This window comes from Zonotrichia leucophrys, chromosome Z (assembly GCF_028769735.1).
Source record: "Zonotrichia leucophrys gambelii isolate GWCS_2022_RI chromosome Z, RI_Zleu_2.0, whole genome shotgun sequence".
NCBI classification, from domain to species: domain Eukaryota; kingdom Metazoa; phylum Chordata; class Aves; order Passeriformes; family Passerellidae; genus Zonotrichia; species Zonotrichia leucophrys.
In genome coordinates this window covers 74,161,445-74,186,003 of record NC_088200.1, presented here as the reverse complement: position 1 = coordinate 74,186,003, position 24,559 = coordinate 74,161,445, and the positions used below count along the sequence as shown (strand labels likewise).

The 24,559-nt window shown below is 46.5% G+C and overlaps 1 protein-coding gene across 1 annotated transcript in view; it reads left to right on the top strand.

Annotated features, from left to right (window-relative positions):
• The window catches only part of LOC135460135 (serine/threonine-protein kinase PAK 3-like), a 67,584-nt gene extending 63,611 nt beyond the window's left edge, over positions 1-3,973 (top strand). Inside the window, exons 12-14 of the mRNA XM_064736807.1 lie at positions 399-536; positions 3,463-3,566; positions 3,649-3,973. Of these exons, the coding sequence (XP_064592877.1) occupies positions 399-536; positions 3,463-3,566; positions 3,649-3,973 (567 nt within the window). The remainder of the gene's footprint in view (positions 1-398; positions 537-3,462; positions 3,567-3,648) is intronic.
• Positions 3,974-24,559: the final 20,586 nt, after the last annotated feature.

The following is a 24,559-nucleotide window of genomic DNA, read 5'->3' as shown; positions in this document are numbered from 1 at the left end:
TCTACGACAGCTGTGCTTAAGGGACCAACAAGCACTGAGAAATTATTTTCATGTACTAATCCTTGAAATGAGTTAGTATAGCTAAGTCTCTCTTCCAAAAAAAAAAAGCCTGTCAAGCTGGTGTGAGTCCTCAGAGAAGCAAACATGCTTTTGTTGATGTAGTTCCCACTAACTAGGTCAGTCAATGAAATCAGCTGCCAAGGCAAGATCTGCAGGATGGTGGAAAAGCTCTGGCTGCATCAGGGTTTGGGTTTTTGGTTGGTAAAGGAAAGTCATCTCTGGATCTCTGCCAGGGCATGAACTGCCACTGCAGAATGGAGCTTAAACAATGGGATCTGGGAGAGCATTTAAGAGATGTGAAAGCAGTAGGTGGAGGCTCATGTTTCCTTTTTATCCAGGCTAAACAACTGATAGCCACAGTAGGAGCCCCAAAGCTGCGACAGGCCAAGCACCTCTCGCCTTGCCTGTGTGATTTCCTGAGCTGCTGCCTGCAGACAGATGAGCAGAAGCGCTGGTCTGCCAGGGAGCTCCTGCAGGTAAAATGTGAAGGGGCTGCAGGTGAAACAGGCTCCGAGGGTTGGGCTTCTCCTCCACTCAAGTCCAAGGCATCACATGAGCCCCCTTCCTCCTCACCTCCACTCTTGCTGTCCCTCAAATGAAAATGGTGAGGAATCCTAGACTGGGCTGGGCTGGCAGTGCCCTGTAAAAGTCCTCTGGTCCAAGTGTCCTGCAATGAACAGGGACACCTTCAACGAGATCCGGTTGCTCAGAGCCCTTTGCCACCGGAGCCGGAATGGTTGCAGGAACGGGATAATCTGTTCCAGGGTTGGCAGCATGCTTCGAGTCACCAAGTTCTTCCTTAGACCTACTGTGGTTAGATCTCCATTGTGTTTAAAAATATTCACCCACATCCTACTCTAAGTAGCCCTGTAAAAAAAGGCGTCCCCCACTTTCTTCAAAACCACTCTGAAGTCTTGGAAAATGGCAATAAAGTCTCCCTGGGGCCTGGTCTTCACTAAATTCAATAATTCCACTTCTCTCTGCATTTTCTGAGAGTTGGCAATGGGCAGGAGGGGCTGTGGGGGGCTCACTGTGAGCCTCTGAGGGGCCCTGGTTTGTACCCCCAGCCCACCCTTAGAGGTTTCTGCCACGCAAACAGGGACAGCTGGGAGGGACTTGTCCCAGCCCCATCTGCTGCCTGGCACGCTCAAGCAGACGGGAACTGTGCCAGGGTTACTGCCGGGTTGTGTGGCAGAGAGGGAACTGCAGGGCCCGGTGCCACTGGGCTGGCTCTGCTGGGAAGGAAGGTGCCAACCAGCACACAAGGGACAGGGCATCGAAAGGTAGACACTGCTCTGTCTCCCTGTGGGAATCAGCACAGTGCCTGTCTTGCATAGGCAGGGACCTGTGTCAGTCATTGGAGTTTCCTGAAAGGAAGAAATGCCAGGGACAGAAAGCACCATTTCTAGAGCACTGGAAGGCCAAAAATCCCAGCAAGATGAAGACATCACAATAAACAGATGAGAGGGATTCTGGGCCACCTTTACCTGTGATGGCAATGTCCTGTACATGAAAATAGGGGAGCAGATGGTCCCACTGTTCTACTTTTTTGGTCTTTCTAGGAACTAGAAGAATAGTGATTGAGGCTGTGAAGCACTGAGATTGGAAAGTCATGGTTCACTGATCTTTGTGTGCTTTTTTTTTTTTTTCCTGTGGACAGCATCCATTTGTACGTTCAGCCAAGCCAGCATGCATCCTGGCACTACTCATCAACTCAGTCAAGAAGAGGAAGTAGGAGACGAGAACGTATCAATCGTGTCAAGATGATGTAGCCAATTTTGATGATGATTCGTAGCCAATTTTGAGTAGGAATGTAGAGTAGGATTCTAGAGTAGGATTGTTGAAGAGTTTTGTAGAGTAGGATTGTAGAGTGGGATTCTAGAATAGGATTGTTGAGTTTTGTAGAGTAAGATTGTAGAGTAGGATTCTAGAACAGGATTGATGAAGACTTCTGTAGAGTAGGATTCTAGAATAGGATTTTTGAAGGGTTTTACAGAATAGGATTATAGATTAGGATGGTAATTAAATAAAGTTTCTGAAACATCAACATATTTGGAAGATTCCCCTCCTTCTGATCCCTTATCATTCCATTCTTTTTCCTTTGCTTGTAAGCCTTTTGATGAAATCCCTTCTTCTATTCTTTTAGTATACTTTCAATATAATATATATAATAAAATAATAAATCAACCTTCAGAAACATGGCGTCAGATTCTCATCTCTTCCCTGGTCCCATGAACACCACCGCAGCCCACTGGCTGGTGTTTGCCTAGCAGGGGTATTTCTAGTTAAGGCAGAAAGAGCAATGGCATTTGCAGGAAAAACCAAAGGAGTGGGGCAGCAAAGACATCCTATGCAGATGCAGGCATTGAGTCATGACTCAAGAGCATTTTGGGTTCCTGCCACTTGGATCTGTATCCCTAAGTGCAATGTCTTTGGCTGGAGGAGAGTCTTGCTCAAGGGAGAAAGCAGAAAGATCAGAGAGGGTGCTTGGGAAGGTCTGTGGTGCAGAGCTGTCCGTGCCTGGGAGGTGAGAGCAGGCCCGGCCTTGGCCGGGGTGGAGCCCCAGCAGAGCCCCAGCAGAGGGCTTGCAGTAAGGAGGTCCTTGATCTACCATTTCAATTCCCACAATTCCAAAAGCAGCTCTGAGCTGCTGGGAGAGAGGGAATCGGGGATGTGCCTGAGGGCTTTGCTTGAGGAGTGAACTGATTTGGAAGACAGCAGAATAAAATTCAGTAGGCAATTTGTGTTTTCTTCACTAATTTCTGAAAGAAAGTCATAATGTGTTGCACACAGGTAGGGGGATTAGAAAATAAAGGCCTTATAAAATCAGGCCTTGCTATGGTAAATTCCCAGCTGGCCTGTTACGACTTCTATGTGCAGCCAGCTAACTTCCCACGGGAATAGTCATAAGAATGAGTGCAGTTAGCACAACAAGCTATTGTGCTAAGAAAACTGTTTGCATCTGTAATAAACAAAAAATCTGTCGCAGGAGCGTCCATGAAAGAAAAATGTAATCACCTGAGTAAGAGTGAGTCTTAAAAAGAGAGAGTCTTAGCATGTACACACCAAAACACCTTCTAGGCAACGAATTGTGTGGCAAGGAAACTATCAGCCAGCAGGAGTTGAACACAAGGTCTGTGAAAACAATAAAAAAAACAATTTACGTGAATAAAGAATTAGCTTTCCCTGCATGAAGAAACTGAGTCCCGCCTGCTTTATTGACATAGCAATGTGGCTTGACTCAGCAAGAGCACTTTCAGGGTGTATTGATGAAATGCTTGTGTTTGATTGCCAGAATAGGAAGGAGAGGCGTTAAGTGTAAAAAACAGGGCTCCTCCTCAACCTGCGCCCTCTGCGCTGCCTTTTGCGGCGCCGGCGGCTCCTCTGGCTGCTGGGCTCCAGGCCGTGCTGGGGGCCGGACCCCTCGTCTTCGGGAAGCGCCGGAGCCTCGGAGACGAGCGGCTGCTGCTGCGGCCGGCAGGGGAGAGCTGCGGCTGCGGCCCCGGGCACGGCGAGCTGCCGCTATGGCCGGCTCCTGCCGCGGCTCCTACCTCTGCTCCGGCTTCTGCTCCTGCCCTGTGCGCACAGACACGGCCGAGGGCTGCCCGGCAGCTCCGTGCCGCTCCGCAGCGGCCGGGCCTACACCGGAGGCAGCACATTGCGGCCGGCTCGGAAAAGCCCTGCCCGCAAAGCGCCCGCCACCGCCTCGGCCTCAGGGCACAGGCTGCCGGCGTCCTCGCAGCTGCGAGCCGGCCCGCGCCGCCTGCCGGCCTTGGCCACAGCTCCCGCCCGTGTCTCCATGGCCGCGGCTGCTCGGCACAGCGGGCTGAGCACAGCCAGCGCCAGCAGCAGCTCCTCACGGGCCCAGGCTCCTGGTGCTCCCAGTCCGCCCAACCCCAAATTCCAGCCCTGAGGGGCTTGGCGTCCCAATGCATCCCCTGGGGACAGCAGAGTCTGCCACTGAGCCCAGCCCATGGTGACACCACCAAGTGACCAATGGAAAATTCACCAAATCCCCATCAGAGACAAGAGAAAACTCCCATAGTGCCTGACAGTCTGAAACAACTGCCAATTACAGAACATTCCATCCACGTTGGAAAAGAGACTTTTGTATTAAAGCAGGAAAGAGTTATCTAAAAGGAGGTCAGGAACAAGCAACAAAGTTATTTGGACTCCTGCTTCTTGTGTCTGTTTGAAAGGCCAAGAAAATGCAATCTTTGCTCTTCTGACACAGCTCTTTTTTCATGACGTGGGACAGCGAGCGCTAATGTGCAGAAACTGATGGAAGGGACAGGGATGAGGATGCAGCAGGCACAGTGCCAAGCTGACAAAGGGATGATCTCTCGCAGTGGCACTGAAGAAGAAGAGTTTGCAGGCAAGACAGAAAATGGCTTTGTTTCACCTCTTCTTTCAGTGCTAAGAATGTAGCCTGGAGCAAACTGGGAACACCAGAGCATGGAGCCCTTTCCTGGCAGGGCTGTGTCTGCTGAAGGGGCAGAGGGAGCCCAGCAGGGATCAGACACAAAGCAGCAGGGGACTGAGGAGCCCCTGTGGTGGCAGTGAGCAACCTCAGGCTCTGTTCACTGCTGGTGGCATTTTCTATTGAACCATTTCTGAGGACTTCTGTTGTGCTCTGTGTTTCTAAGGGTTTTCCCCCTTGGTTTTTTTTTTGCTTGTCTGCTGCACCTTTATTTCTCCAAATTTTCCTACCCTGTCCGCAGCAGCCTCTGTCCAGAACTGGCTCTAACATATGAGCAAAGAAACTGGCAACAATAATAGGTGGAATCCTGTGGATCAGGAATACTTATGCCAGAGCCCTGCTTGTACGTTATGCTTGTCAGTACCTCCTTCTCTGAGCAAAAACTAGTCATCAGTGGAGGTTTTTGCCTAAGAGCTCCTAAGAAGCAAATGCTGTGCTGGGATTCTCATGAGTGTATCCATTAAGTTCATTGCTGGGAAACAGAAAGTAAGGCCAGGGTAGCGGAGCAGCTGGGAGCTGGTCACTCCCTGAAAAGGGCTGGTGTACGATGTGGGAACACCATGTTCCAGGATGGGTGAGAAGAGCAAATGTGCTCATGGTGCTGCAGGTGAGGTTTGGGTGCACTCAAGAGAGTAGACAGAGCTGGTGAGCACTGGAAGATGCAGCTGCAGTCACCATCCATGTCCCTTTCAGTGCTGGCTTTATGGTGTCTGCAGCCTGGATCCAGAGCGCCCTGGGAGGCTCCTGTGGCTGCCTTTGCACCCAGGCTGAGGATGTCCAGGAGCCGCTGAGGTCACCAGTGGGGACCAGGGCTGGGGCTTGTGGCCTGGCAGGTGTGGCTCTGGGGGGTGTGACATGCCAGGTCGTGGGTCACTGTCACTGCCCTCCGGATCCCTGCCTGGCTCTGGGATGTTCCAGGGACAGTGGCAAGAATGGGGAACTGCCTAGGTTAGGGTTTTGCCTGAGCTAGAACCTATGGGTCAGCTGCCCAGCAGTAGAGACCCCTGGAGGACCGAGTGAAGGAGGCAGAGGAAGCTCTTCTGCAGTGTAAAGTGCAGCTAATTTGTCAAGAGAGGCAGCGGGAAGGCACATACAAAAGAATTCCTAAAGGAGAACAGAAGTTAACCTTCAGCAGCCCTGTGCACAGGTTTTTAAAATCTTTCAAAACAGGGGGTGGACACCATATAGTAACCAATAAGCGACTCTCGGGGTGTGGTTTCGAAGGCTACAATAAATCAGAACAAGGGGAGGAGAGAGGGTTGGGGTGGGGATTGGATCTTGGGGTGAGGGACAGGGAACTTTCTGGAACAAAGGGTAGGCTTTGGGCTGATGGATGGGCCCAAGGGGCCTGGTTGTCTTGACAGACAGGGAAAAATCTGGTGAGGAGGGAGGAGATTCCTTGAGGGACATTTGGGTAGGAGGGCATAACACAGGGGAGAAACTAACTGTAGTAACTCGGGGAACGCTTGAACGCACCACAAGATAACAGAAGATTTAAGTCAATAAACTAATACATCGCGACACAGAAATTCAGGGTTTCAGCAGCCGAGAGGTGGCACTGTTAGAACCCGCAGGAGCTGGTGAAAGCCATCTCTCCCCTTCAGGTTCTTGCTGTGTGGGAAGGTGCTGTGAGTTGTGGTGGCTGCACTCCCCCTGTGCTGGGAGGATGATCCGTACCAGGGGAGAGCAGAAAGCTGCCATGGTGAGCAGAACATGCTCAGAGCATTCCAGTTAAGAGAATGGCACTGCCCCTGAAGGGCAAAAAGCATGAAAGCATAGGGTTCTGTGCAGAGCCGTTGTACAAATTTTGTCTTCTAGAACGTGCCTATTTTTGTATTCTGTAGATGAATACTCTGGGTTTTATAAAATACATGGGTTTCTTTTCTTAAGGTTTTTGGGAGAATTCTCAAGTTTATTTTTATTTGCATTTTACATCCAGCAAGTATGCAGATTTTTTTTTTTTTCTTTTGTAAATAATTAAAGAAAAAATACCCAAGCATTTTTTAGTCCTTTGGGATATTGTGATTAATATTCTTGGAAAGAAAACCTTGTTGAACAAGTGTGAAAACAGAGGAAAAATTGTATAAAAGTCTTTTAGAACAGGGCATGTAATAAGGACTTCAGGACTGAGTACTTCCTCCAAGGGCAGAATTAGTAAGATATATTGCCAAGAATGCCTACCAAGATACTTCCTTAAATCCAGGGAAATGTGACCTGCAGCCATACAAAGTACACCCAAAGCAAATGAAAACCTTTGGAAAAGAAGGAATTTTGCCAGTGAGATCAGTCTGTCTGGATAACTGAGGGATGCCCATCAACCTTGCACTGCATTCCTCAATATTTGCAGTATCTTTTCTCCTAATTTCTGTGAATTCAATAAGCTGCAGTTGTTTACTGTTATGAACAAAAATTCGGTAATATTTTTTTTGTGAGAAAAAGTTACAAAAAGACAGCCAGATCACTTTCCCTGCCAAGGTTCTGCGTGTTTTGTCATGGTAATCACGGGTCGTTGTAGTTAATGGTTGTTTTTGTATTAGTAAAAGCCCTGGCTAGGGCGAGGTAATGGCCCTTCCCCCAGGCTAAGGTATTCTTTTCCAGCATAGTGAAGACACCTGAGAGGGTGGGGGGGGTTATGCAAAGTGACTCCAAGACCAGCATGCTTTTGGGGACCCCGACTCCAAAGGCACAGAGAAAACCCTAAAAACAATGAGCCAAAAAAGAGTTGAGAGACTAAATTGATGTCTGGACGTGAGGAGCCGAGTGCTGAGCCTGCAGAAATGCGGAGTCCCTCTCGCCCTGACCATGGGAGTCATCCCCAGCAGTGAGACCGAGCTGACTGGGCCAGGAGGGACAACATCTGACGGGGACACCACGCCCTAAAGGCTCCCACGAGGACCGGATTCCCCCAGCTCTGCCCCTAGTGGACAAAGCTGTGCATATTCTCCTCCTCTGAGTCGCCCTGGGAGACATGACAGGGACTGCAGCCTGCCGAGCTGCCCAATCCTGAGCTGATCACTTTTAATAAAGGCATTAGAAAGGAGAAGAAGTCTCCTGGCCCTGTGTATTTCAGCTGGGGACTCGTCCGGCATAGCCACACCGCAAGAAGACTCAAGACTGGCCATCTTGGAACTTCAGGACAGCTGGCTACCAGGACCAGAGGGTTCGGCTCAGGACCAGCGACGCAGAGGAGCACCAGAACACCGGACTGGTGAGAAACCCGGTGGCAGGGGTGGGAGATGTGCGCATGTGTGTGTGAGTGAGATGAAGGCTGGTAGCCAGACCTTCGAAGTGAGAGCGGACCCCTTAGTACGGCGTTTCTGGCTTTTCGCGAGAAACCTGGCCAGGAACAGGGGGCGGTGCTTGGAACTAGTGTGAGTGAGTGGTCTCCCAAGGGGGAATAAAGGGCCCCCCCTTCTGGGCGTGTGGAGGGAATATTTTTATGAGTGGCATGCCCCCAAAGTAAGTCCTGACAGAGGGAAGTCAGGCAGATTTGTAAGTCTCGAGAAGGATTCGCGTAAGATTTGTCAGTCCCAAGAAGGATTCGGGTAGCTCACAAGCCCTGCAGGCAAAAGTAAGTCCTGGTACAGGAGTCAGGCACAAACCCCAGCGAAGGAGGCTGTGGTTTGCTTTTAAGTCCTGATACAGTGAAGCCTAAAAATTGGCGGGTTAGGCAAACTAAAAATCAGGCAGTTGTTTTTCCTGACTGAGGGAGTCAGGCACGACCCAGATTCTTAAAGCCGAGGCTTCGTGTGTTCAAGTCCCGATAGATTTAAGATCTGACATTGGGAAAGTTGGGCAATCAAGAGATCGGGCAGTTATTTCAGTATAAAGTCCTGAGCATCAGGCAGAAATTTGAAGTTGAGTGGAGGAGGCTGAAGCTCCTCAAACAAGGTTTTCTTGAAATTACCGGTCAAAAGAGGCACCTTTGGGATTTTTTACCTGTAAAGTGGGAGGGTGTAATAGTAAAAAGACCGGCAAGAGACTGAGGGACATACCTCCCAATAGTCCCTTAGGAGAACTGTTAGTAAAATAGGATTCTATAGAGGCCACAGAGAGATTAGATAAAGTGAAAATGATCCATTATTATATGGAAGTGTGGCCAGAATTAGAGTTCCAAGGAGGATGGCCGTGGTGTGGGACAAAGGATAAGTGGATGTGCCAACAATTAAATAATTATCTGACAGCTCGAAGGGATACTGATCCTGAGCAATTACTGTATGTATCTTGCTGGTTAAAGTGCGCTGTTGAGGATGAAGGGGTGCGAATTTGTAAGATACAGAGGAAGAAAGAGGGAAATGAAGGAGGGGATGATAGGAGTAGTGCCGGGGGGGGGCGTATGTGGCCCGAAGTTCGAAGTCCGGCTAGCTGAGGGCGAAAGGCCGACGCCCCTCTGCAATTCCTGGCCAGCACCCCTCGGCGTCTGATGGCCTCGGGCTGCGCTGGCTGCAGACTGGCTTACACCGCTGGTATTGGCGAGGAACGGAGCTGACCACTTCACCAGGGGTTAAACGTCGGTTTATTGAAGGTGTTGCGGGATCCAAACGCGCGGAAACCAACCGGGAAAAAGTTTCCGAATAGGGGGAGAAACAGGATTATAAAGGAGGGGTGTGGGTACAGGCGGAACCAATCGGGAAAGGTGAGGAGATGAACTTCATAGAACTGACACTCCATGGAGACCAATAATCAAAAGGTAAGGGAGGTGTCCTGGGACTCCAGCCAACCACCACCTCCAGAGAGGAGAAGGTTCTCGAAACCTGGGAGGAGAGGGGGGTGATTGACTGGGCCCAGGGAGGAGACAACTTTCACTTATAAGGGAAAATAGAGGAGGACAGTTACATATCGGCAACTAAAAATAGCGAGGTTACCATAACAACTTAACTGACAGGGTAGCAGTGGCGGGAAAAACTGGGGGAACAAAACCATTTTACACATAATAGGGGGGGACAATACATAAATTGGGGGAATAACATAAGAAACTTAACAACACATTACAACAGAGTAGTAAAAGATGGGACCCCCGGATTATTTGCCTCCTTCTGCCCCTCCACTTTATAATCCTCTTCTTCAAGCACCTCAAATGGCAGGTCCAGTTCTTCCCCGGCTGCCATCTCGTTACCACCTGCTCAAATTCCTCCTTCTACCTCTTCAGCTTCCGCTATGATAAACCCAGTATCTCCACCAGTAACCACTCCCTCACAACCCCCTTCAGCTTCTCCAGTTCCTTCTGCACCACCACAAGCGCCTACTCCACCTGCTGCATTCTCCACCCCTTCTCCAGCTCCACTTAATATTCACTCAGGCTCTTCTCCCCCTCCTATTGCTGTCCCTTTACCTCCTCCTAGTTGGGACACAAATGCCTCCTCGCCCAGTAAACGGCTTTCAGCAAATACACCTGCTGATGGGCAGAAAGTTCAGGGTAACCCAGATATCCCTCAAAGTAGTTTGGCATCTGAAGATGGGCCGTACCGTAATACCAAATCCAAGACCTCCAAGGCAGAGAGACTCTTTCCCCTCGGAGAAGTTCCTATGGGAGGAGTAGCGGGAGGTGTTGGCTTTGTGAATGCTCCCCTAACTGCTTCTGAGGTGAGAGAATTCAAGAAAGAGTTGGGACATTTAGTTGAGGACCCAGTGGGCATAGCCAACCAAGTGGATCAATTTCTAGGTCCAAATATCTACATTTGGGGGGAGATGAATTCCATCCTGAGTATATTATTTTCCCCAGAAGAGGTCCAGATGATTAGGGTGGCTAGCATAAGAATTTGGGAGAAAGACAACCGTCCAGGACCCCAGGTGCCATCAGATGAACAGAAATTGCCACTAACGGATCCCAGCTGGAACCCTAACCAGGAGGAGGGGAGGAAGGCCATGATGGAATATAGGTCTTTGATAATACGGGGGATCAAAGAGTCAGTTCCCAAAGGAACTAACACCCAATTGGCATTTGAGGGTACACAGGAGAAAGATGAAGCTCCTGCTGCCTGGCTTAATCGCCTAAGGCAGAACTTCCAGTTGTACTCTAGAATAGACCCAGACACCCCAGAAGGTCAAATGCTACTAAAAGTCCAATTTGTTACCAAATGTTGGCCTGATATACAGAGAAAATTGGAAAAGATGGAGGATTGGCAAGAGAAGGACATTAATGAGTTATGAAGAGAGGCATTGAAGGTGTATTTAAGGAGGGAGGAAGAAAAAGCAAAGGCCAAGGCTAAGATCATGGTTGCTGTAGCTAGAGAAAGTGCAGGGTGGGTGGGTCCACCACCAGGAGGAGGCAAGCATAGGCCTCTTTTACTGTCAGGTGCAAGAGGGATGGAGACACCTCAAGTCCCTTTGAGAGAACGACATTGCTATTACTGTGGAGAGCCAGGACACGTCAGGAAGTTTTGTAGAAAGCTCAGTCTCGATGCGGCAATAGCCAGAGAACAAGATAATTTAGAAAAGATCCTTAGAAGTGACGATTGGAGGGTCAGGGGCTTTACACTTTAGAGGACCTGATGCAACATCTAGAAGAGCCCTTGGTAAACTTTGAGGTGGGACCCCTAAATGAAGAATTAGAATTTTTGGTTGATGCAGGAGCAGATAAGTCCTGTCTAACAAAGTAACATCTGAAGTTAGACAAAAAACCAGCTAGGTAGAAAGGATATCCAATAGCACCAAAACTGGCCAGTAAGACTAAACTTGTAATAAGTGGTGTGAAAGTAAAAGGTACCTTATTGTTGTCTTGTTGTGTGTGTGAGAGTGAGTCACAAGCAAAGTCAGCCTCAACTTCCCGGGCAGGTGGGAAGGGGGCAGTGGAAGTGTGTGTGTGACCTGCAAACCAGGCTTGTGTCCCCTGGGCGGGTGGGGGCTGTGACCAAAATGTGTGTGTGTGTGACCTGCAAACCACACTAGTGCTCCCCAGATGTGTGAGGGAGCCGTAGCTGTAAGACTGTGAGTGACACGTAGACAGCCTCACAGGTGAATGTGCACCAGAGGCAACCAGAGTCAGGGCCCTTCCAAGAGGCCCAGAGATACTGAGACCTGTGGGCCAACCCCAAGGTGAGGGGGGGCTACAGGGACCCGTGATTTTCTAGCAATAAGTTTGTGTCTTGAAGGTGTGAAGGAATGTGTGAAAGTGAATGAGAAATGAGAGAGTGAATATAGACGAGTTAGAATAGAGGTAATGTAGATTGTGCATTACAAGTTTTACCACATCTCCTTAGAGGGAAGTGTATTGCGTAGAAGAATGGTGTAAAAAAAAAAAAAAAAAGAGAAAAAAAAATTTAAGTGTAAGGGGTTGAAAGAAGTATTTAAGCTGTAAGTGAAAGTAAGAAACAGAAGCAAGAGATAAATAAATAAGTTCTTGAAAAATAGAACAGAAAACCAGTGAATTAAATACACAGAAAAATAGGAGAATAAAAGTACTTTGGGAGTTAAGTTAGCCGAGAAATACAATTCCTTGCAAAATACAGAGTATGTAGAATTTGATGAGAGAAACATACAAGCTATGGAAAAAAAATTACCAATAACAGAAACTGAGTTTTGATAAAATCATTAAATAGCAGACCATTAATGCCTGTGTTTGAAAGCCCGTTTCAGGTACTCTTCATTACTAATTCAACCACAGACCAAAAGAAAAAGGTTGGACTCACATCACTCTCACCCCTGGCATTGGACAAGGATTCAACATCAAGTTTTTTTCCCTCTGGCATTCTGGCATTGGACCGGACTCCACCCCTTTCTCCTTCTGGCATTGGGCCAGATTCCCAGTTTTTCCCTCTGGCATTGGGCCAGAGTCCACACCACTCACCTCCAGGCACTGGATAAGGATTCATCTGCTTCACAAGTTAATTCACCTGAGTATACTGTGATAAAAGGACCAAAGGATTTAAAGTTGACTCTCAAGAGAAAGAGTCAAAAAGACTGAACTGTATGGGAAAAATTGGTATCAGAGTTCTAATATTGCTTAAAATGTTTCAAGACTGTTTTGTGTAAACTATGTTGGTAAAAAGTTTAAGACTGTAAATAAGTAATTCTGGTTTAATCCTCAATTTAATTCTAAAGACTCCAGGTTAATCCTCTACAGAACACTCCCCTGGGGGGGAAACCAAAATTGTTAGGGAACAGACCAAGAGAGGTTTAACCAGAGAAACGGGTGGAAGGGACTCTAAAGAGCTTGGAAGCTTCTTCTCAGTAAAATTCCCTAAGAGGCAAGGCCGGGTGAGCAAGCTGTGCAAGATGACCCATACAGGACTCTTGGGAAGGGTAGTACTGATGGCTCTGATTGCTGGTGGTGCACCGAGGAGCCCAGCTGAGCCCTGCAGTGAATGCTACCAACCCCTCTATGAGGAGGAAGTGAGCTCCTTGTCGAGAGTCCACATCAGTTCTAACCCTGATTGTGTTAACCCCTCCCAATTGGTCCTTTATCAGAAAAATAAGAGAGTGTATTGGATAGCCCAGAATACTGCCACTTTTAGGCAGCCACTCCTAGGAGAGGGTCCTATAGGGGAAGCCTGGTTGTGCTTTGGATGTGATGCTGCTGAAACAAGCTCAGCAGATCTAGTAAAAAGCAAAGAAATGGTGAGAATGGTAAGAAAAACTGTTCGTTACAAGTATTTATATGAGTGTACTGGAAAAAAGATAAACCCCTTTTGGAACATATTTCAGGGGAGCTCTAAACCCCTAGGTTTGATCTCGTCTTGCAACTGCATTGCTAGAGTGATAAAACCAATTTTCTTATTACCCAAAGAAACTGGATCAAGTTTGGGAGTTCTTATATATAATGTTTTGGGAGAAAATAAACAGAACCGGGAAAGTGAAATAGAAATTGAGAAAATCCAGAATTGTAAAAGCCAAGTTCAGGTCCCAATATCTGTGTTAAACCAAGTCATCCGGCTCCAGGCAGTATTAAAAATAAAGAATTCAATTATTAGGAACATTTCAAACAAAATAAAAAGATTAGCATGTGTAAATAATCAAGATCAAACTCCTACACTTGACCCCAGTGGGTGGGAGAACTTGGAGATTTTCAGAAAAGATGTATGGGAAAGGGTAGTTTTTCTCGCTGTGTGTGTACTTGGAGAATTGCTCTTTTTACTATGCTTATTTATCTGTTTTAGTAAAATAGTATTTGCCGTGCAGATGAACCTGAAGAAACCAACGAAAGTAACAAAGTTAATAACCATGACTACCAAAGTGCACAAGAAATTTATAGTAGATTCAAAACAAAAAATTGTGAGTTGCTGCGAGCCTAAGAATTTAAGCTCGATCAAAGTAAAAGAGGGGGAACTGTTATGAACAAAAATTCGGTTAATATTTTTTTGTGAGAAAAAATTACAAAAAGGCAGCCAGATCTCTGTCCCTGCCAAGGTTCTGCGTGTTTTGTTATTGTAATCACGGGTTGTTGTAGCTTATCGCTCCTTTTGTATTACTAAAAGCTCTGGCTAGGGCAAGGTAATGGCCCTTCCCCGAGGCTAAGGTGTTCTTTTCCCAGCATGGTGAAGACACCTGAGAGGGTGGGGGGGGGTTATGCAAAGTGACTCCAGGACCAGCATGCTTTTTGGGACTCCGACTCCAAAGGCACAGAGAAAACCCCAAAAACAATGAGACAAAAAAGAGTTGAGAGACTAAAGTGATGTCTGGACGTGAGGAGCCGAGTGCTGAGCCTGCAGAGACGCTGGAAACCTTCGTTGTTCCTCACCCTGTTTTCGAGAGCCCCCGGGCCAGCTCTGGGAGGAAGCGAGACACAGACCCAAACAACATCTGACGGGGACACCACGCCCTAAAGGCTCCCACGAGGACCAGATCCCCCAGCTCTGCCCCTAGTGGACAAAGCTGTGCATATCCTCCTCCTCTGAGTCGCCCTGGGAGACATGACGGGGACTGCAGCCCTGCCGAGCCGCCCAATCCTGAGCTGATCACTTTTAATAAAGGCCTTATAAAGGAGAAGAAGTCTCCTGGCCCTGTTTATTTCATGCAGCATAATGCAGTGCCATATATTCTGATAAGGAAGTGCACTTAGGACCAGGGACGTGCAGCCCTGCCTGTGCTGCTGCACAAAGGGCTCATGTGAAACAGATCCATAAAGGCTGGAAAAAGAGGAGAGCCAAACGCCAGCCCCATTAGATCCACTGAATTAATTCCTCTCTTCAGAATAACATTGGTGGGGTGCAGAGCACCACAAACATCCAGGATGTCAGGACTAAGTTTGGCCCCACAGTTCAACAGGGAGCTCAGCTACTTCCACCCTCATTCACTGCTAATAAGAGACATATTAAGACATATTAAAAACTGAGGATTTAGTATGAACTCTCAGCTATGAGCTTCTCCTCTTTTACATTGTATTTTTCTTACCTCACTTCAGAGAGGTGCACTGCCCTTCAATGAAACCTTTTGAAAAATACCAGTAGTTATTAAAAACACCACTTCACCCAAGAGTTTCAGGCATCAAGCTGTCTGAATGCAGTTCATTGCTTACATTTTTTTACATAGAAAAATACACACATGTGCATATGTAGCAACCCCATCCATGTACAACTCCATGTAAAGTCTCCTTGATACTAGAATGTAGCAGCTCTTAGCAGGAAGGAAGAAGCTGCAGCATTAATTTGGTAAAACAGAGTTTAAAGCTAAATTTCAGCTTGGATTTTCCATCATAGTGGTATTAATAGTGCAGGTTGTTTTGGAGTGGGACAGAAGGGAGATTTCCTTGTTTGGTTGTCCCTTTAGCAATTGGGGGTAAAGAATTTCCCAAAGAATTCTGTGTTTTTGCAATTGATCTAACAGGAAAATAATTCTACTCTTATAATGCAAAAGATAGCTATAATTCTGCAAGAGTCTTTGAACAGTTTAGACAGTTAAATATTGCTTACTTTGTAACACAACCAATAAGTGTGTATTGGGCACTGCAAACACAGGATCTTGAGTCTCTAGCAAAAACATCCAGTCAAAATTCTTTCAAGACTGTGAGCATCAAATTTGAAGCTTTTCAGGAAGAAGTATTGATAATACCTTGAATATTTATTTGTATTTACTTTAAAATTAATAGGCATAGCCTCCTCTAGAGTGTCTGTATGTTCCAGAGTTCATTCTGAGTCACTCTCTGGAGGAGACTGTCTGTCTCCAGATCTATACAGCAATTCTGAATCACACTCTTCATTCAGGCACTGAATTTATGTGTCTACAGTTAGGCTGTGTTAACATTGCCATCATCTCTTCCCCCTTCTGGCTCCCAGGATGGTGCTGAGCCATGCTGAGTCCACCTTTTGTAAAGCTGGGCTGAAGCTCTTGCCCTGAGTGTTCAGACAATGGAGCACTCCAGTCCACTGATGGTTATAGAAAATTTGCAGGGATCTCCCCCTGCTGTCCAATATTGTCTCTGCAATTGGATTGCTCTCCGTCCTCAACCCCCCAGGCTTGAGGAAAATCAATTCAGAAAACAAAAGCCATTCTTGGCTTTAGAAAGTCGTTAAAGCACAGGCTGTGTGTGATGCAAAACCATTAAGCCTGCACTTAATCCTACTTTCTTGCTTAAAACAGTCTCCTGTCCTGTTTAAGTGCGTGTATGGGATCAAGTACCTCCCTGAACACTTGGCTGAATCAGAAAGGATTACTCTTGCATGGTACTTCTGCAGGGAACAGGGAGGATATGATGCTAAAGTTCTGCTCAATTACTGCAAATACCTCCTTGCAATTCCATATTGAGTGAGCGAGTCATGCCTGGATTTCCGTACACTCTGCCACCAAGTCCCATGAGCTGCTTACATTGCAGAGTGCTGCGTTTTAACCTGGCATGGTGAATCACCTTCCCTCTGGGAAATGCGTGCACAACCCTCTTTATTAGGGAAACAATGCTTGCAGAGCCCCTGACAAGCATCATACATTTGGAGACCTTACTTCCACACGGTCCTTAATGAACACGTCAGATAATAACTTCACATCCTTAACAAACATGTCAGATGTTCAGTCATTTCACACCTCTTTGACCTTACTCTTCTTTAGAAGCTCAGGGGATGCTCTCCATTTATAAGAAGGTAGACCATGTGCAGTGTATTATAAAATTAATTTATTTTCATATTATAGGGCTGTACAGATGCATCCAGAACAGTCAGAAGACAGATGCTTTGTTATTAATTTTGAGCAAACCTGCAAGGCTCACTCTGAAGGCACATACCCGAGAAATGAAAACAGATGAAAATTACTTGACTTGAGTGTTATTCCACAGCAGCTGAAAAGAAAGAGATGGCAGTTTGGACACAAAGCCAGGCAAGAAGGAGTACATTTTGTGCATTTTGTGCTTTTCCATCCTCTTTATTCAAACAGCTCTGTTACAGTACCCTGGCTTCAAAGGACAAATTTTAGAGATTTTCCTGCTGCTCATGCTGATGAGTCAGATATTGTTTGTTTTTTGACCGAATTAATTGCTTTCTTGATCTCTCATGTCTCTCTTTCCTATCAGAAGCCTAATCATAAAATCCAGAGCCCAGCATTTCCAGCTATTCAAAGTTCACCAGCTCTGCAGTTTGTGTTAATGAGCTGGGTTCTTTGAATTCACCCCTGTAATTTTATACTAGCTGAGAGCCTAAGCCATTATTCATTTTTGGGAGCAGTCATCAACATGTACTTACCTTTAGAGATGATGAGAGTTTACCTTTCTCAGAAAAGCTAATGGCAATTTCCTCAGCTGAGCCTGTTGCACTGCTCAAAAACCCTACAGAAGCACCTTTCAGAAGCATGGCCACCACACGCCATGCTTGCGCATTGCACCTGATATCTAGATCACCCTGCCCCATCATCTCCTCTTTTTCTGAGTCACAAGTGGAGCTCATCAGCTCAGGCACTTTGTTTTCATCAGCAGTACCCCTGTCCCTCAGTAAAAACCAAATTATGAAAAAGATTAACAGCCTCCTGGGATTTAGACATTGAAAAACAACAAGAGTTTTGCTTCATGGAGGCTGCCCTCAACCCTCTTAGGCTTCACCTTCAGTGAAGGGTGGAGTGAAATTAATAACAAATTTGATGGAGTGGAATTAATAACAATTAATTCAGTATCTCACACATTTAATTCTTATTGCTATCACTTGGATCTACACATTGTTTGCAAGATTTGCAGGTCCCATAACATGGGGGCACATGATGGCTCTCTTGTTGGTTCCAAAGCAGATTTCAGACAGGAACTAACCTGAAAAAAAAAAATCCTCAGGACCAGAAAGCTGTAAAACAGCCAAAGCTGTTGGACTTGAAACAGAACTACCAAGCCTGAAGGTAGTGGCCATTGTCCTTAGAACTGCCAATAATATACACTAACAAGCATGGATATATCTCTTCATAAATCAGGGGAAAACGTCTAAAGGTAAACATCATTAACTGCTCTCTTGAGTAGCATTAATTTTCCTTTGGTGACAATGCTTCACACTTTTTGTAGACAGCAAATGGAGACCAGAGTGGCAGAGCCCTCCTGTTTCAGCTGCTGCCATGGTTTTTAACTTTTCCCAGCCCACAGGTGACCAGGTGAAAGACCACAGAATCATAGAATCATGCTGAGTTGGAAGGGGCCCATCAGGATCATTGATTTCAAGCTCTGGTCCCATGCAGGACATCCCAAGAGACACATCATGTTCCTGAGAGCATTGTCCAAATGCTTCCTGAATTCTGTCAGTCATGGTGCCATGACCACTGCCCTGGGTACCTGTTCCAGGGCCCAAGCACCCCCTGGGGGAAAACCTTTCCTGGAATCCAACCGTGTTGGGAAGGATGAAAGTTTGACAAGAAAGTCTCAGAGATAAATATGTTTAGCAAAAAGATTTTTGAATGTAGAATCTGAAGGAGGAATAGAGATGGAAGCAAGTTTTGATATAGAAGAAAACAATTGCTGAGCCAGTCTTACTGGATAACCAAGGAGGCAAAGGGTATGTTAGTTAGAAGGGGTTTTTATGGCTTAGAGCAAAGGATAAGCCCACCTTAAACAAGAAGATGCTTTTACTAAGCAGAAAGAAAGCACAGGCAAACAAGTCAGTTTGCAAGTAGAAAAAAGGTTTCAGAATTTTCCACTGCAAGAAAAGTTAAAAACAGCTTCTAGCTTAAACTGTAATGTACTAACTTTTAGTGACTGGAGAACAGTAACATGAATACGGTAATTATAGTAGTTATGATAGTCTATAGATAATAGTTAAGGCATAGATTGGTTCTACTGTATTAAGATGCTCAGCAAAGAAAAGTATATAATGCATTTGTAAGCTTAACTAAGGGTCTCCAGGCCTGCCTGCAGCTGGAGCTGACAGCTGTAGGCACAGGCTCTGTCACCCACCACCCTGCACTGCTGTAACCTCTTGCATGGAATAAACTGCATTTTGAAGAGTCCTACATCCCTCATTTCAACTCTTACACAACCCAAACCTCCCCCAATTAAACTTCAGGCCATTTCTTGGAGTCCTGTCACTGGTGTCAGAGAGTGAGCAGATTGGAACCTGCTCCTTGCAAGGATGTTGGAGCCCTAGTGAGGTCTCCTCTCAGTCTCCTCCAGCTGAACACACCAAGGTCTTCAGAAACCCCTCACCTTCAGGCCCTTCACCATCCTCATGACATCCTTTGGTCTCTGACAGTTTAATGACTTTTTAATATTCTGATGCCAGAACTGCAGCAAATATTCCAGGTGAGGCCGGCCCGGCCCAGTGCAGAGCAGGACAATCCCTGCCTGGCCCGGCTGGCCATGCTGGGCCTGGTGTCCCCAGGACAGGGATGTCCCTGCTGGCTCCAGGGCGCTGCTGGCTCGTGTCCTGCTGGCCATCAAACAGGATTTCCAGGACCATCCCAGGTGCAGAATCCAGCACTTTCCCTCATGGAATTTCACACAGGTGGAGATTGTCCAGCCCTTTAATTTGTCAAGGTGGCCTCTGCAGGGCCTCTCTTCTTTTGAGGCAGACAACAGGTCCTCTCAGTTTAATGCTGTTGTCAGACTTCGTGTTCCTTCCAGGTCTGCATTCAGGCCATTTGTGAAGGTGTTGAAGAGAAACTGCCCTAAGATGGAGCCCTGAAAAACCCCACTAATGACAGGTGACCACTCTGGTGTTACCTGATTCTCTAGAACTCTTTTCTCCCAACTCATGAGCCAGCTGCTCACTTATTACACGATGTATGTATTCAGCTGTGGGATGGACATTTTGTCCAGAAGGACCCTGGGAAAGACAGTATGGAAAGCTTTGCTGAAATCCAAAAAGATCACATTAGCTGGTCTCTCTTGATCCACAAGGGGAGGTATTTTATTGTAAAAGGAAATCAGGTTTGGCAAGCAGGACTTTCCCCTCATAAAGCTATGCTGGAATTGTTCTTCAGGTGTTTTTCAATATCTCCCAGATAATCTTGTTCATGATTTTATCTGTCAGTGAAATGAGACTGACAGGCCTGTTGTTTCTGGGATTTTCCTTCTTGCCCTTCTTGAAAATCGCCACAATGTTCACCCACTTCCAGGCAGCTGGGACCTCTCCAGCTCCTGACTACTCAAAAATCCTTGAGGGAGGCTTTGGGATGACATTGGCAACTGAAGATTCTCACACAAATCCCATCAGGCTCCACAGACCTGTAAAGATCCTGTTGGAGCAGCAGATCCCCCATAAGGGTCAGCTGAGAGTTAATTGCTTTTGCAAATGTGGTCTTCCAGCTCAGGGCACTGAAACTCCTGTGTTCCATCATCCATGCTGAAGACAGAGGTAAAGAATGTGTTAAAAACCTCCCTCTTGTCTGTGTCTCTGTCTGTGAGGTGACATCCTCATCCTGGAATGGGGTAATGTTATTTTCTACATTGGCTTTTGTCATGAATATATTGGAAAAAACTTGTTAGATGAGCAGTAGCACTTCAGCTAACCAGAAAATAACACAGGTGGGGGCAGGACCACCTATTGTTTGCCCTGAAGAGGGGAAGGCTGAGTCATCTTCCTATACATATCATGTTTAATAGCTCATTGTGCCATCTGTGTGACTGCTGTTCAAAAACCTTCTGATCTGGGGTAATGCTTGGCATATCCTCAGTAGTGCTGCTGACCAAATAGGGTTGCCCAGAAGTGCCTCAGCCAGATTAAAATGTTATTTATGATTTCTTTTGGCTTTGGGTAATACATGAATTCCCAGCACTGCTTTCCTCTGCTAGAAAAAACTTTGGCTTTATCCTGATAAACACTCCTGGACCAAGATGAAGCTGGCTGCAGGAAACAGCTGGCAGACAGGATTTGTATGACAGTGCCTGCACTGAGCAGACCAGAGCTGGATGAAGCAAGAAGAAGAGTGAAAAGGGTGCAAGAGACCTGCATGGATGAACAAGGAACTCCTGCCATTATGCAACAGTAAGCAGGAAATACACAGGAGATGGAAGCAGGGTCGGGCCACTTGGAATGAACACAAAGAGGTTGTCAGAGTAAGTGGACATGAGACAAGGAAAGCCAAGGCCCATCTGGAATTAAATCTAGCCAAGGATGTTGGGAACATGCCAAAATTCAACAAAGGAAATGCAGGGTCCTGCAGCTGGGCAAGAATAACCCCAAGCACCAGCACAAACAGCTCTGCAGAGAAGGACCTGCAGCTCCTGGGGGACAAAGAGCAGTCCCTGAGCCAGCAGAGTGCCCTGGGGACAAGGAGGCCAAGGGGATCCTGGAGTGCCCTTGGGAGGGCATTGCCAGCAGGTCAGGGAGGGATCCTGCCCCTCTGCCCAGCCCTGGAGGCACCTCTGGAGGGCCGTGTCCAGCTCTGGATCCTCAGGGCAGGAGGGACACCGAGCTCCTGGAGAGGGCCAGCCAAGGCTGTGGGGGCGAGGAAGGGCCTGGGGCATTTCCCTCACCAGGAAAGGCTGGGGGAGCTGGGGCTGCTCAGCCTGGAGAGGAGCCCCAGCTGAGAGGGGCCTCAGCCCTGGGTGTCCCTTTCTGCAGGATGGGGCAGAGCAGGGTCCAGGCTCTGCTCTGTAGGGACAATGGGACAAGAGGAATGGGCAGGGACTGATCCCAGGAACTTTCAGCTGGACATGAGGCAGAACTCCTTCCTGTGCAGTGACCGAGCCCTGAATAGACTGCAAGAGAGGCTGTGGAGTTTCTCTTCACTGGAGATATTCCAGAACCTGGACAAAATCCTGTGCCACATGCTCTGGGGTCACCCTGCTGGGTCAGGGACCTGGATAAGATCACCCACCATGGTCCCTTCTAACCTGACCCATCCTGGGATTCTGGGATTCTGGGATTCTGTGAATGACTTGCTTTTTTCTGTTCTTAACAGAAAGGCTCCAAGATGGGAGCTGCCAGCTTCCAGAGCTCTTTCTCCCTGGATGCTGCTCAGCAGCTTCCTTGACATGTCTGCCTTCTGCTCAAAGACAGGCAGAGAAACCTACATCCCACTGCTGCCCAGACACAGAATAATCCTCACTGCCTTTGCTGCTCCTCTGCAACAACAATCTGCAGTTTTGAAAACAGAGGTCCCTCCACTGAGGGGATTTCATAGATTTTCTCTGTCATTACAATTTACGTAGATTGCCCTTATGTTCTGAAAGTTTGGAATTCCATGTACATCATGGCCCAAATACTTTGGAAAGGGTTTCATCTTCCCTGCTCAGCAGACAAAGCTGTGGTTTTAATGTTCTCAGCTGCCTTTTGCTTTCCTTTGCCTTCTTCCTATGCTTCCCCACCTTCTTTTCAAAGCTGTGCCTTTCCCAATCTGTTCTACTGTGGTGAAGCCGCAGCACTTCCAGGCTTCTCCTGGAGATTGAGCTACGCAGCTCCTTTCCCACCACTCTCATCTGAATTCCAGGTGCAGCAGGGATGTGCAGGTTGGGCACGATGGTGGGAATTAATTGCCAGTATGGTGCCAGGAGCCAGAGGTGTTGGAGCTCCTCGCTGGGCACTGCAGATGTCACTGAAGCATCTTTACAGCAAAGCTTGGTCTGTGATAACTTGTCAGCTCTCCTGCTGACATAACTTCCCATGTTACCCTTTCCTAAGTTTCCTCTTGATGGATTGATATTTACTTTGCCTGCAATTCCCCCAGGTTTCTCTTTATTAAATTTTGCTTTCCACTTGTGTGCTTTGTGCCTTTTGCATTTCTGGGCCTGTGATTCTGGTGTCTGTTGCTTTGCATTAATTTGCAGCCCTCACCAATTCTAACTAATCCTCCCAAGTATCACATCTCATTACTCTCTGCTTGTTTCTTCTTCTGAATCATTGATGAGGGTGTTAAAATAGAGCAACTCCAGACACCTATCCCTGTGCCATTGTATTATACAATCACTCTCCAGTTTGCTGTATTGTCATCCATCATTTTGTTCTGGTCCTCCAGCCAACTTTGAAATGAGAATGTTCCTTCCAAGCCTGATTTACATTAATTTATCACAGAGGAATTTTGTCAGCATGCCAAGTGTTTCATTGCAATCAAAATCTGGTTGGTTTTGCACTCCTGCAAGTGTGCCGTCTAATGCTTTCTTTGGCTTGGATCCTTTCAGAATAAAAACATCAGTGATACTGCCAGGCAACACTTGTTGCTCACTACTCAGGGGGTTTTGGCCTTCTGAATTCCTGGTAGTACAAAACAATGTGTGTAATCAGTGTTTCACTCCTCTGCTAAAACCCAGAGAGTCTTTTCATAGTGACAAAGTTCATCTACTACAATTATCAGGTACAGGGTATGGTTTCTTGAGCATAACCTACCACAGGAGTAATATTTTCAAGGAAACATGGGAGCAGATTACAACACGGCTTTCAGATGGCTGTTTGGTTTTCATCTTGTTCAGCTGCAAACCCTTAGGTGCGTTCCTTGCTGTTTCAGGTAGCAATGTAGGAAAAGCTGGGGTGAAAATGCAGGAAGGCAGGCTGCTGGAAAGCAGCTTCTAAGTATATAAAGCTGGTAAATATATTTAAATTAAGAAAAGTATCCTCTTTGCAGCTCACAGATCGGTTTTGGTTGAAGGGTTTCCTGGTGCTGCTGGTGTCACATTGTGCATTGCAGCTGGCTGTAGCAAGCCAGTCCCTTCTCATTCTGCTGCTGCTGAACTTGACAGCAGCTGCTCTGATGGGTGTGCCCATGCTGTCAGCAAATTCTTCCTGCTGCCCTGGGGAAGCGCCAGCCTCCCCCGGGTCAGCAATCTTTATCAGGGACCTTTATCAGGAGAGTCTATTTCTGGATAGACATGCAGTGCATCAGTGGTACCAGAGTTAACACTGCACCCAGAATCATCACATTTTTGGTGGCAGCTGTCCCCACTGAGTGACACAGAACTCTTTTAACTGGGCATCACTTTGTCCCCTGGTAGGGACTAATAAATAACATCGTTTTTGAAGTGGAAGGGGAATTGGGTAATGTTTTTTTTGTGTTCTGGTGTGAGAAAATGTGATGTGTTTTTCACAGTCAGTAATAAAAAACACCCTCAGGTCTTATTTTCCTAGTTAGCAAGAAGACTGTGTATAATAAAAACACTGACAGGTGCCTTCGTATTCAGTATGCTGACACACCATGCAAAGCACTCAAGCTGCCTTGAAACTCATGGAACATGTTAAAACATTAAAAAAAATTATACCAAATAATTGGACAATTACGAATTACTGAGAACATCCTTCATTTTACCAGCAGAAAATTACACCCTTAACTGCAAAGGTAATTTTGATAAAATCAACACTCTGGGCTATGAATTTATCAAGCAAGCAAAGGTTGATTACCATTACTTGATAAAACCATCAAATTGTCAATAATAATGTATTATCAGCATGAAAACCTCTTGCTCTCTCTACTTAACAAATAATTTTATCTATTTGTGCAATAATTGCAGCATACAAGTTAAAATAGTAGTCTTGATTTCACCATCAATTAAATGGAGGGAAAAAAACAATATTACTGTGAAGAGCTGAAAAGCAGTTTTGTAATTTTCATATTGCCTTGGGACCTTTGGAAGTAACTACTCTCTTGCAGGAAAAGCACAGCACCTTTTTCTTCAGCTGATCTAGGCCATATGTTTAATTTCTAATTAAAGCATGATGTTGAAATGAGGATGGCTGCCACCTCATCATTAGCTGCATGAAGTGT